This window comes from Oryzias latipes, chromosome 8 (genome assembly GCF_053564925.1).
Source record: "Oryzias latipes strain Hd-rR chromosome 8, Olatipes_Hd-rR_3.1".
Taxonomy (NCBI): Eukaryota; Metazoa; Chordata; class Actinopteri; order Beloniformes; family Adrianichthyidae; genus Oryzias; species Oryzias latipes.
The window spans coordinates 988,669-1,001,675 of NC_136244.1; the positions used below are offsets into that span (position 1 = coordinate 988,669).

Consider the following 13,007-nt stretch of genomic DNA (forward strand, 5'->3'; position numbering starts at 1 on the left):
TATACAGTATACTAAGACTAAGCTATTATGATAATATAGATTTATACATTTCTGACTCAGTGACTGAACTTTTCTTGCAGGTTTCCAATGGATTCAGACTTCAGGAAAAAGTGGACCTTAGCAATAAAAAGAGCTAACCCAGATGGATCACTGTGGTACGAACTAGTAATACAGTCTGGATATGTTAGAAACATTTGTGGATATTTGTGTGTTTGTGTGTGTGTGTCTTTTTTGTTTTAGTTTTTCCCATTTTTATTGCTTTCTTAAATTAATATTAATAAATAAATTAATATAAATTAATTAATTAATTACTTAATAATTATCATTAATTTATCTCATTTCACTGTATGCGCATGTGATGCAAATTCTACATGTGTGTAGTGACAATAAAGGCATTCTATTCTATTCTATTCTGTTCTACTGTCCTGACCTTCCAGAACATGACTGAACCAACAAAATCCTCGAGTAACAACAGACAACATAATACAACAACTTAGTAAAGGTTTCAGGGGGAACTGAAATGTCTACAGATTGCACAAAAACAAAGATAAAACATAATCATATATAGATATATATACACAAACATTTACAATATGAGGAGAGGAAATATCAATCCAATAACGTTTGTGGTTTAATGCATTTTATATTTTTAAAAAATCTAATTAATTGGAATTTCTTTTTGGTTTTGCAGTAGTTTGATAATATTACAGTTCTGATTAATTTCATTTAAAAATGCTGGAATTTAGGTTTGGAGTTCGACCATTTGCCTTAATGAATATGGAATTTGGCTAATAATAAGAACATTTGTGTAATAAAGATAAAGTCTTTGTCTACTTTGTCATTAAGGTAACCAAGAATAATTCAATTTGGTGAGACAACAGATGTTTGGGACAAAGATGAACCGGAAGTGTTTCCTAAACAGACCGGCTGACCAATGAGCGCACAGCTCCGCGGTGTCGTCAGACGTCTGCTGACGTGGAGGAAGGACACTTCCGGGTTAGACGTTTGGGACATGGCCCAGGACCCCGCGCCGGTTCTCCGGCTCTCGGAGATGAAGGACCCGCTGGTTCTGTTCGAGCGCTACAACACCGAGGAGATCCGCCGGATCGAGCGGCGGGTCCGCGGGGACATCGAGCAGAAGAAGGAGGAGCTGCGGCAGATGGTGGGGGAGCGGTACCGGGACCTGATCGACGCCGCCGACACCATCGGGGAGATGAGGCAGTGCTCGGAGCGGGTGGTCCGGTCCGTCCAGGACATGCAGCGGTTCTGCCAGCTGCTGAAACAGAGCAGACCCGGCGCGGGGGCGGCCGCTGCCGAACAGGTGAGCTACCGCCTCCGAACTCACTTCAGTCCGATTGCGACCCGTCCGAACCCTGACGTCACGTACCCACTGTGTGTTGTTGTAGAACCAGAGGCAGGTCCAGGACGGGTTCTACTGCATGGCGGCGCAGGTCGCGCTCCTGCTGGACATCCCGGAGCGCATCTGGAGCGCCATGGAGGCTGCGCAGTACCTGCAGGCCACGCGCCTCTACCTGCTGTGCTGCCACCTGCACGGCCTGCTGCGGCTCGACTCCGCCTCCGCGGGCCACTTCAGCCCGGTTCTGGCCCGCTTCCCCATCCTGGTGCGGCAGGTTTCCACGACGGGACACTTCAGGTGCGGAGGCCGGCTGGAGGCAGAGGGGTAGATGGGGCAGAAGGGCAGACCGGGGGTAAATGGCTGCGTCTGTCACAGGTCCACCATCCTGATGGACAGCAAGTCCCTGCTGCGGGGCCGAGCCGTGTCGGACCAGGCCATCGCTGAGGCCCTGGTGTCCACCATGCTACTGGAGGACAGCTCTCCTCGCCGGGCCCTGGCCGACTTCCTGTTGGCCCGGAAGTCCTCCATCCACCAGCTGCTGAACCAGCCGCAGCACGGTACTCTGCCCCCCTGACGGTCGCCCCGCCCCGGCTGAACCCCCAAAACTCACGAGGGGTTGTTGTGCAGGTGCAGGGATCAAGGCCCAGGTGTGCAGCCTGGTGGAGCTGTTCGTGACCACGCTGTTCCAGGCCTACGCCGTCTTCTACCTGCCCCCAGAGGGAGCCCCCCGGCCAGGGGAAGGGGCCCTGGGCTGTGGCATGCTCTTCACCATCCTGGAGAGGGTCACCTCCTGCAGCTCCGCCGGTGAGTCCTGAGGAACTGTCCGCCTTAGAGGGGTGGAGATTGATCCGGGTCATCAGCATGTCTGACGCCAGGCGCCGTGTTGATGGCGTTCATGGAGACAGAGACGTGTGGAGGAGGCTGGAGCTTCCTCATTAGTTCATGCAGTGAAGTTCATCGTCTGTGGATACTGACGTCTTCTGGGATCAGTCACAGTGTGGATTAAACATACCTGACACGTTTCCCAGACGTCTGCCTACTCCTACTCGGATGTAAAACAAATCTAAAAGGGGCGGGGCCTGTCTACACACACACACCCACATGTTACAAACACGCCATGTGGCTCCAAAAATGTTCCCATACAAACATGTCAACATGTACACAAAACAACTAACATTCACACACGCATACTTATGCCTTCAGACCATCACACGTGACCTTTCATTCAGTCACGCAAGCTGTTTGTGTAAAGGTGAGACACACCTGTTCACTCTGTTCTTCTGAGGTGGATGATGGGATGTAGAGGAAGGAGGGAGAGTGTCCAGCTGTCCAGCAGATGCAGATGCAGCAGCGGATGCAGATGATGCTGCAGCAGATGCAGCAGTGGATGCTGCAGTGGATGCAGATGATGCTGCAGCAGATGCAGATGATGCAGCAGCAGATGCAGCAGTGGATGCTGCAGTGGATGCAGATGATGCTGCAGCAGATGCAGATGATGCAGCAGCAGATGCAGCAGTGGATGCTGCAGTGGATGCAGATGATGCTGCAGCAGATGCAGATGATGCAGCAGCAGATGCAGCAGTGGATGCAGATGATGCTGCAGCAGATGCAGCAGCAGATGCAGATGATGCTGCAGCAGATGCAGCAGTGGATGCAGATGATGCTGCAGCAGATGCAGATGATGCAGCAGCAGATGCAGCAGTGGATGCAGATGATGCTGCAGCAGATGCAGCAGCAGATGCAGATGATGCTGCAGCAGATGCAGCAGTGGATGCAGATGATGCTGCAGCAGATGCAGCAGCAGATGCAGCAGTGGATGCAGATGATGCTGCAGCAGATGCAGCAGCAGATGCAGATGATGCTGCAGCAGTGGATGCAGATGATGCTCCAGCAGATGCAGCAGTGGATGCAGATGATGCTGCAGCAGATGCAGATGCAGATGATGCAGCAGCAGATGCAGCAGTGGATGCTGCAGTGGATGCAGATGATGCTGCAGCAGATGCAGATGATGCAGCAGCAGATGCAGCAGTGGATGCAGATGATGCAGATGATGCTGCAGCAGATGCAGCAGCAGATGCAGATGATGCTGCAGCAGATGCAGCAGTGGATGCAGATGATGCTGCAGCAGATGCAGATGATGCAGCAGCAGATGCAGCAGTGGATGCAGATGATGCAGATGATGCTGCAGCAGATGCAGCAGCAGATGCAGATGATGCTGCAGCAGATGCAGCAGTGGATGCAGATGATGCTGCAGCAGATGCAGCAGCAGATGCAGCAGTGGATGCAGATGATGCTGCAGCAGTGGATGCAGATGATGCTGCAGCAGATGCAGCAGTGGATGCAGATGATGCTGCAGCAGATGCAGCAGTGGATGCAGATGATGCTGCAGCAGATGCAGCAGCAGATGCAGCAGCAGATGCAGATGATGCTGCAGCAGTGGATGCAGATGATGCTGCAGCAGATGCAGCAGTGGATGCAGATGATGCTGCAGCAGATGCAGATGATGCTGCAGCAGATGCAGCAGCAGATGCAGCAGTGGATGCAGATGATGCTGCAGCAGATGCAGCAGCAGATGCAAATGATGCTGCAGCAGATGCAGCAGTGGATGCAGATGCAGATGATGCAGATGCAGCAGCAGATGCAGCAGTGGATGCAGATGATGCTGCAGCAGATGCAGCAGCAGATGCAGATGATGCTGCAGCAGATGCAGCAGTGGATGCAGATGATGCTGCAGCAGTGGATGCAGATGATGCTGCAGCAGATGCAGCAGCAGATGCAGCAGCAGATGCAGATGATGCTGCAGCAGTGGATGCAGATGATGCTGCAGCAGATGCAGCAGCAGATGCAGCAGCAGATGCAGATGATGCTGCAGCAGATGCAGCAGCGGATGCAGATGATGCTGCAGCAGATGCAGCAGTGGATGCAGATGATGCTGCAGCAGATGCTGCAGCAGATGCAGCAGCAGATGCAGCAGCAGATGCAGCAGCGGATGCAGATGATGCAGCAGCAGATGCAGATGATGCAGATGCAGCAGCAGATGCAGCAGCGGATGCAGATGATGCAGCAGCAGATGCAGATGATGCTGCAGCAGATGCAGCAGCAGATGCAGATGATGCAGCAGCAGATGCAGATGATGCTGCAGATGATGCAGCAGCAGATGCAGATGATGCTGCAGCAGATGCAGCAGCAGATGCAGATGATGCTGCAGCAGATGCAGCAGTGGATGCAGATGATGCTGCAGCAGTGGATGCAGCAGCAGATGCAGATGATGCAGATGCAGCAGACTGGTTTTCCTGGAAGCTCTGACCGATGACGCGTTTGTGTCTCTGCAGCCAAAGGCAGCAAGGTGCTGCAGGAGGAGGGAAGTACGGGCACCTGGTTCCGGTTTCTGCCCCCGTCCGTCACAGAGTTCCAGCCCACCCTTCGCACCCTGGCCCAGCCCATCCAAAGAGAGCAGCTGCAGGACACGCTACAGCAGTGGATCGACACGTAAGGATTCTGGATGTGAACCCTGACAGAGGGAGGGGTTCGGAACCGTCACAGAGGGCTTTGCTTGGGCCCGTGTTGCAGGATCGGAGTCTTCTGCTGTATTTATTGGGAGTTTTTTTTGTTTTCCTGGAGAAAGCTCCGCTCCTGTCTGCGGTCTGAGCACGCTCAGTAACCAGCGTCCCACATACGCCTCAATGCAATCCATCAGCTGATTGAGAATCACGACTGGAAATAGCTTTAAAGACGTCGTCTCGGCGTGACCTTTAGCTGCTGAGTTGGAGCAGATCCTCCTTAAATGAGGTTCTGGGTTTGGATTCAGCCCTTCTGTGGTCTGAATCCTCTAGAAGCTCCGACTCATCAGACCAAACGTGCGTTTCAGAGGTCTGCATCCCTGTCACACGTGTGGAACGGACGGCTGCAGCTGCTAACAGCCTCTTCCAACTGTCCTCAGGGTCAAGGAGGACATCTGCCGAGGCGTCAGCAGCCTGTTGGTCTACGTCAAGAGCCTGAAGGGGCTGGCGGCCATCAGAGACGCCGTGTGGGACCTTCTGAGCACAGACTCCATCAGTCAGCACTGGAGCGCTGTGTGTCAGAGGCTGCTGGAGCGCCCCCTGGCTGTGTGGGAGGACTTCCTGCAGCAGCTCTTCCTTCAGCGCCTGCAGGTCAGTGGTCCGCCGGCCTCAGTCTTCAGGGGGGTCGACAGCGTGCTGGTGGTCTAACAGGAAACACTCCTGCAGGCCATCACCAAAGAGGAAACAGAAGCTATTGCAGCCAGCTCCGTCCAGCTGCTCTCCTCAGCCCTGCAAGACCTGCAGAGCCAGACCACCCAGTCCTCCTCGCACCCCAGTCCCAGCGCCGAGCGCCAGGCGCAATTTGAAGTGGATGTGGCGTCCTTCCTGTGGTCAGAGTCTGCTGGAGACCTGCTGAGCGACGGGGGCTGGGTCACGGTGGCCCAGAGAGGCCCGCAGCACCAGAGGAGCGGCCTGGCCATGAAGACGCAGGCCCTCACGCCATGCGTTCAGAACTTCTGCTCCTCACTGGAGGCCAAGCTGAAGACCAGGCTGGATGACCTTCAGTGCTACCTGCCCCCCCAGGACTCAGGTAGGGCCACTCAGACAGCTGGAGGTCAGCAGACTCAGGAAGACATATCGTTTGATTTAAACTGTTTATTTGTATTATGGAGCAGAAAAGAAGCATTTGGTCAAAAACAAACGTTTATCTCAATTATTGTTATGTAACCCTGAGTGTTAATGAGGTCAAAGGTTGACTAGGTTTGAACTCTGCAGCTGCTTTTTTTGGTCCATCCCTCAATGCAGATCTCCTCTAAAGCAGGGATGTTTTGGTCCATTCCTCCATGCAGATCTCCTCTAAAGCAGGGATGTTTTGGTCCATTCCTCCATGCAGATCTCCTCTAGAGCAGTGATGTTTTGGTCCATCCCTCCATGCAGATCTCCTCTAGAGCTTCGATATTTTGGGGCGGACTTTAACTCCCTCCTCAGACTCTACTGGATTTAGAGACTGGCTGGAACCCTCCAGAACCTTGATAGTCTTTTTCTGTAGCCACTCCTCTGCGTTTGGGATCTTTGTCGTCCTGGAGGATCCAGATGTGTTTCTTCTTCAATGCTGTCATTGATGGAGAGGGTTTTGGTTCCAAATCTCCTCCTACATGGCCTCATTCATTATTACAGATCTGAAAAAAGAAGAGGTGCTAAAATTGAGCCCTGAGGAACCCCACAAGGCAGCTGTGCTGTGGCAGATATGAATGAACAGTCTGTGAGGGACAGAACACTGATTATCTGCTCCATTCTATAAATACATTCTTTAAGAATCAAGTGATGTGAATGTCTGGATTCTTTTTTAAATTTCTGTCTCTCACTGCTGACGTGTTTCTCTTAAGATGACAGACAGTGGAACAACTAGCAGGATTTGTGGCTGACTCAAACTGTGACCCACTGTTAGTTTAAACTGTGAAGGGAAACGTTTAAAAGTTGGACTTTCTTTCCTCTGACACCGGACCCCTGTGGACATTTGAGGAACTCCAACTCTTTGTCCTTTAGTGATTGTCTGATGGTGGTTTCTGGGGAGAAACTGGTTGGATGGACGGTAAAAGGGGGGCAGGAGTCAACATATATGAAGTGACCAAGAGTGAATCCACCACGGAGCATGTCGAGATCCTGGAGGACATTGCTCTTCATCAGAAAGCCACATCTTGATGGCTCTTTTTCTCTTTAGTGAACTGAATCAAACGTTCAAAGATGGAACCCTGTGACGGCCTAAAGGCGGCGGGACGGCGGCGTCTCTGCTGTGCTCGCCTCTCGTCTTCTGACTGGATTTCTGCCTCTGTTTGTGGAGCTCCAGGATAAAAAGCTCTGCAGCTTCAATGCAGACGTCTCCGTCCCGCCCAGCAGACTCCCATGATCCCCAGGTTTCTGCCCACAGGCCTGTGGGGCGGGGCAGCAGCTGAGGCTCAGAGGGTCAGAGTTACAGGTCACACAGTCCCAAAACGTCCCTGTGGATCAAAGCAAACATGGTGTACCCTAAAGGAAACGCACTGTAGTGAATGTTTTCCCATAAACCCCATGAACCAAACCTTTACCGGATCCGTCCGTCCAGTCCTGAGATCTGCTGTTCCTGCTGTGGAGGAAGGTTTACGTCTGATGGCGTGACTGCTGGCGTTCCCTCAGCTGCTTCTTTGGCGGCTTCAGTGTTTCCAGCGGCGAGGAACGGCCAGCTCTGAATGTGTAAACGTCACCGCCACATGGAAGTGGGCTTCACGGCTCTCAGTAGTTTTCTGCAGCAGACAGGCGTCCCTGGAAGATCTGCAACGTTCTGGCTCAGTTCTGTGCGGTACCGTTGATCCTCTGCTGTGTTCTGCAGGGTCCACGCTCCCCCCTGGGTCCACGCCCCCCTCTGGGTCCACGCCCCCCTCTGGGTCCACGCTCCCCCCTGGGTCCACGCTCCCCCCTGGCGTCCCCGAGTCCTCCTCGTTTAGCCGCCTCACGGACACACCGGCCGTAGAAGCGGCTCTACGGGACGGCTGCGCAGCCTGCGTGCAGCGGCTGCTGGCCTCCATCCGCTCTGAGCTGGCGGCGGTCTCGCCGGACTCCGCTGGCGCTCGCCTCAGCTCGGTTCTGTTCATGGCCCGGCTGTGCCAGTCGGTCTGCGAACTCTGCCCCAACCTGAAGCTCTGCATTTTGGGCAAACACGGCGAGTCCGAGCTCAGTGCCAGGGGGATCCCCCGGCAGGCTAAGAAGCTGGGCAAACTCAAGACCGCCGTGGAGGTCAGCCCCGCTCAGGCTGAGTGGGCGGGGCTGAAGGAGGAGCTACTGGGATGCAGCATGGAGGCCTATCGCATCTGGAGCTCCGCCCTGGCTCAGGTAAATGAAAACTTTGAATGAAACACTAAACAGTTGACCCCCGCATTTGGCAGAGCCTGACCTCCTCCTCCTCCTCCTCCTCCTCCTCCTCCTCCTCCTCCTCCTCATCATCACAGGTGCTGATGAAGGAGTTTGCCAGAGTCCTTCATGCTGAATCGGCGGGCTCTGTCCTCGCCACGGCAACGAACTGGGAGGATGTGGAGATCCAGGAAGAGTCGGAGTCTGGGACCAGCGTCACGTCCAAAATCCGGCTTCCAGTCCAGGTGAGAGCGGGAGCCCTGACCCCCCCTCCAGGCCGCCTGCTGCTGTTCTGCAGCCTGACCGGGGTTGTCGTCTCTGCAGCCGTCCTGGTTCCTGCAGTCTCTGCTGTTCCAGCTGTGTGTGGAGGTCAACAAAGTGGGGGGGCACGCCCTTCTGCAGCCCACCCTGCAGGAGCTGCTGCAGGCCTGTCTGGGTCGGGCCCTGGAGCAGTACAACGAGCTGACGGAGCGCCAGCGCCACGGGGTGACTGACGCACGCTGATCAGCTGGTCTTTGTTGGGGGGGGGCAGACAAAGACTGTTAAGTACAGAACGTTCCTCTGTGTTTCTATGAACAGGACGTGTTCCCCATGACCCAGAACCGGGCCCTGCAGATGCTCTTTGACCTGCGCTTCCTGCACAGCACGCTGAGCAGCAGGCTGGAGGAGGGCAGGAGCTCCCGCCCACCCCAGGACCGCAGGTACGAGTCCACTCAGGACCCCGAGTACTACGGCTCATCGGAGCCTCATTCCAGGCTCTTCCCTGATGGAAATGCTCTAGTGGCTTCATCTGTTCTTCATCTCTTCTTTGTCTGTTCTTCATCTGCTCTTCTTCTCTTCTTCATCTTCTTCATCTCTTCTTCATCTCTTCCTTCAAATCCCTCCGTTAACGTCAGCAGCGGCTCCTCAGCCCAAATGTGAGCCACTCTGGAACTTTCTCACACAAAATGACCTGACGTCTATTTTTTGAATTGTCTGCAGGTTTTTCCCACTTTTCTTCCTCTTAGCATTGACTTAACTTTACATTTTCCGTTGTGTTTTAAACTTCCATATTCCACTTTTAAAGTTTCTATATCCTTCTTTTCTTAACCCTTTCAGAGTAAACTGTATCCATATATATATGTTAATATTTTACCTTTGACCCACTAAAGAAACATTTTAAATGAAATATTTTCAGCTCATTTTTCTAGCCAAAAGTAAGACAACTCGATCTCTGAGGCTCCGCCTTTCTCTCCTTGTGGGTGCCGCCCATTTAATGACATCATCCTATAGCCTCAGCAGCGTGTCCAAAGATGGATGTTCACATTGTTCATAGAAAAGGAAAACGTTTAGCCTATCACCGCTAGCCCAGCAGAGAAAGTGGGCGTGTTTTATGCTAGCCTGGGGGCGGAGCTGGCAGTGCAGACTCTTCCTGGAAGGGGCGGTTCCTCACTTTGTGACATCACAATGGGAGGAACTGCTCGTTATTGTGGGTTGGGAGGGGTTTGTGCTCAGAGATTAGCTTTTTAGAGGATCAAATTCCAGCTTTGGGGTTGTTTTTAGTGAGGAATGAACTTTATAAAACACTTAAAAGCTCAAAAGGTTGTCTTTTTATGATACAGACCCTTTAATGGTTCAAATGCTTTATAAATACAGATGAGTGGGATTGGAAGTTTAGGGGAAATGTGATGATCAGCTCCAGGAGCTCCTCCCTCCTCCACGCTGGAGGAGGGAGGAAAGAGGAGGAGCTAAACCTTCTGACCTGAGCGGGCTCCTCCTGCCTGACCGTGTCTGGGGCTGGAAGAGTCCGACAGGCCTCAGGTGGGATGAAGCTGGTGTGACTGTCTTCCAGGTTGATCCAGATCTGTGATTGGTTGGAGAGCTTCATCGACCCGTTCGACCTGGACGTCTTCACACCCTCCCTCAACGCCAACCTGACACGCCTCACTCAGAGGACTTCGGTAATCTGCCACACGCTCCTGACATGATGTCTGTTCCGCTAGCTGTTGATGGGGGTGTTGATGGGGGCGGGGCTCCCGTTTCCTGTGCAGGGGCTGATGTGGGGTCGTTTCAGGTGCTGTTGGGGCTGCTGATGGGCCCAGAGAAGCAGTTTTCTGCACGGAGCAGTCCTGTGAATTCCTCGGAGCCGTACAACATCCTGCCGCTAGCCAGCAGTCAGCTGAGGTCAGAGGTCAACGCCGTGCCTGGCTCAGGAAGCAGTGCTCTGGTCTTGGCTCAGGGGCACTAAGGTGCTGCTGTTCTGTCCTCCGCAGGTTCGGGTTGTTGCCTCTCAGCATGTCGAACGAGCGCAAACCCAAAGCGGCGTCCGCTGCTCCACAGAAGGCGGTGAGTGACCCAGCTGCCTAAATGTTGGGGGGACCCGGTGCTGAGGTGGAGCGGCCAACCTCTGATCACAGGGTTGTAGGGTCTGGACTCTAAACCCCAAGTTGTGTGTGTGTGTGTGTGTGTGTGTGTGTGTGTGTGTGTGTGTGTGTGTGTGTGTGTGTGTGTGTGTGTGTGTGTGTGTGTGTGTGTGTGTGTGTGTGTGTGTGTGTGTGCGTGTGTGTGTGTGTGTGTGTGTGTGTGTGTGTGTGTGTGTGTGTGTGTGTGTGTGTGTGTGTGTGTGTGTGTGTGTGTGTGTGTGTGTGTGTGTGTGTGTGTGTGTGTGGGTGGGTGTGTGTGTGTGTGTGTGTGTGTGTGTGTGCGAGCAAGCGATTGTGAGATCCACCAATAGGGTTTGTTTTTTTCTTTCCAGGGCCGATCCTGATAATTAATCTATACGGCTGAAAACAGACATTCATTTACGTTTAGAGGGGAAAATATTAGAATCAAACTCCAACAATGACTTCTGTTTCATTTAAAAACGAGGAAGTGACCAAAGCTAATCTGTCACAGACGTGCAGAGGAACAGCTTCAGCAGCATCTTTCATTTACTTCATTTCTTTAACGTTTCCATAGGATAAAAACTCAAACTTCAACAGAAATAAAACGACGATCTTTGAAAAGTTCAAACAAAAACTAAAAGTGCAGTTTCCTCGGCGCTGTTCCGTGTCTCATAAGGTCACATAAAAATGTCAATAAATGACGTTTTTCTGCCTCTGGGCAGTAAAACAGAATTTTCTACCTTTGCTCTACTGTTTGGTTGAGCTGTTTCATTGTTCAGCTGCAAAAAGCAACGTTGGTCTCCAACCAAACAGCTTCTCTTAGGCTCCTAAACTGCAGAGAACTCGCCGTTCATGATGGCGCTGAGCAGAGGAGGGAGGGGCTGGAGTTAATCATTGAAAAAGGCGAATCCCTATTTACGGTGAGAACAAACGTCAGCCTGACTATGTAGCCTCCAGGAGGCCCGGGTCTGGGTCCCCTTGTGCCCCCCAGCCCAGATAAAAGGCTGGGTTGTGTCAGGAAGAAAGTCTGAGTCGCTGTGGCGACCCCTGAAGGTGAATAACGGCGGTAATCAGTCGATCCTTGTCCAGTGCGTGTTTGCAGGACGGTGGACGCTGCAGCGCCTCACCCCGGTTGACCGCCTTCCTTCTCGTCTCCTCAGGCTCGCCAGTCCTCTTCGGCCACCATGGACGACGCTTTCCGGCCCGGCAACCTCTTCAGGCAGCTCGCCGAGAAGGACGAGGACTCCTCCTCTTCCTCCCTGTTCAGACTGGGCTGGCTGTCTGGAATGGCCAAATGAGCCGTCACCCCGCCCCAAATGAGCCGTCACCCCGCCCCAAATGAGCCGTCACCCCGCCGGGTTCACGTTTGACACCCTTTGTAAAAATGTTGTACAGTAAATTCTTCTATCAGAGAAATCTGTCTGCTTCCTTTGTTTTCATCGTCTGGAACTGTTCATTCACCCCCCCATCTGTCCTGTCAATGGTTCTGAGCTGCTGATGAACCGACCCCCACAGAACCTAGAAATGGTTTGTTCCGCACAGTTTCTGCTGATGGTTATTATAGCAAACATCTGTTTAAAATACAGATCATACTTCAGGAAAGTCACTTTATTGCTCCTGTGGTGCTGTGGTAGGGCGGTCGACCTCCGATCAGAACATTGCAGGGTCGATTCCTGCCTTGGCTTCCCGTATGTGGAAGACAGACGTTTACGCTGCCTCTGGTGGGGGGGTTGGCGCCAGTGTTCAGTGGAGCCGGCGTCAGTGTGTGGATGGGGCTGTGACTGTACGCCGCTGTGGGCCCAGCAGACGCCATTCACCATTTAAAGTCAAGTAAGATTTAAATAGAAGAAGTTTAGGGGATGGTCCAAAGTGTGGCATCCAGATTTTTTTCACAACAGGAAGTTACTGATTCCAGCTTTCAAATTTAGAAACCTTTATGGAAACTGGATGACTGCAACAAAATGCGACCACAAGGGGGCGTAATCTAGTGTCTGTGTCCTGGTTCCGCTTCCATGTAATGGACAGATGAGAGTGAAGGACTTAGAGGAGGAACTCTGACAGGAAAACCAGAGAGCTGGAGAACACGATGGAGAGAAGAAAGGAGGATCTGCTGTGATCAAAACCCCAGATGGAAACGAGAGCAGAGCTTCAGGAGGTTTGATCCTGATGTGGACATAAAGAAGAACGGAGGAGGTAAAAGTCCTGAAGGAGGAGTCTGCTGAACAGGCAAGAGAACGATTCCAGAAGAATGAGAATAAACAAAACAAAGGTCAATAGTAAGCAGAATGTGATCGGTGGTTTGGCTGGTAGGATGTGAGCTCGGCGAGGAGGAGGAGTTGGAAAGAGGATGAAGCAGGAAGTAGCAACGTCAGAGAGGATGACAATGAAGAAGATGAAGAACAG

At 52.5% G+C, this 13,007-nt stretch overlaps 1 protein-coding gene across 2 annotated transcripts; it reads left to right on the top strand.

Annotated features, from left to right (window-relative positions):
* The first annotated feature begins 951 nt into the window (after positions 1-951).
* Positions 952-12,020, top strand: cog1 (component of oligomeric golgi complex 1). Of its 2 annotated transcripts, XM_078951043.1 has the most exons (16): positions 952-1,321; positions 1,407-1,654; positions 1,733-1,914; positions 1,985-2,161; positions 4,690-4,846; positions 5,298-5,508; positions 5,584-5,947; positions 7,724-8,223; positions 8,340-8,486; positions 8,566-8,727; positions 8,821-8,942; positions 10,073-10,181; positions 10,295-10,404; positions 10,494-10,566; positions 11,765-11,894; positions 11,939-12,020. In XM_078951043.1, the coding sequence occupies exons 1-16, from the start codon at positions 1,013-1,015 to the stop codon at positions 11,944-11,946; spliced, it is 3,009 nt and encodes a 1,002-aa protein (XP_078807169.1). In that variant the 5' UTR covers positions 952-1,012; the 3' UTR covers positions 11,947-12,020. The 2 variants fall into 2 exon arrangements, with proteins under 2 accessions (XP_078807169.1, XP_004072085.3); XM_004072037.5 differs by having other exon boundaries at positions 11,765-12,020.
* The last annotated feature ends 987 nt before the right edge of the window (positions 12,021-13,007 follow it).

Excerpts from the sequence above, each read along its gene's own strand:
- cog1 (XM_004072037.5), top strand. The coding sequence starts at position 1,013 with ATGGCCCAGGACCCCGCGCCGGTTCTCCGGCTCTCGGAGATGAAGGAC. Across the intron at positions 5,948-7,723 it reads CCTGCCCCCCCAGGACTCAG|GGTCCACGCTCCCCCCTGGG; the intron begins GTAGGGCCACTC and ends TGTGTTCTGCAG. Across the intron at positions 8,487-8,565 it reads AAATCCGGCTTCCAGTCCAG|CCGTCCTGGTTCCTGCAGTC; the intron begins GTGAGAGCGGGA and ends TCGTCTCTGCAG.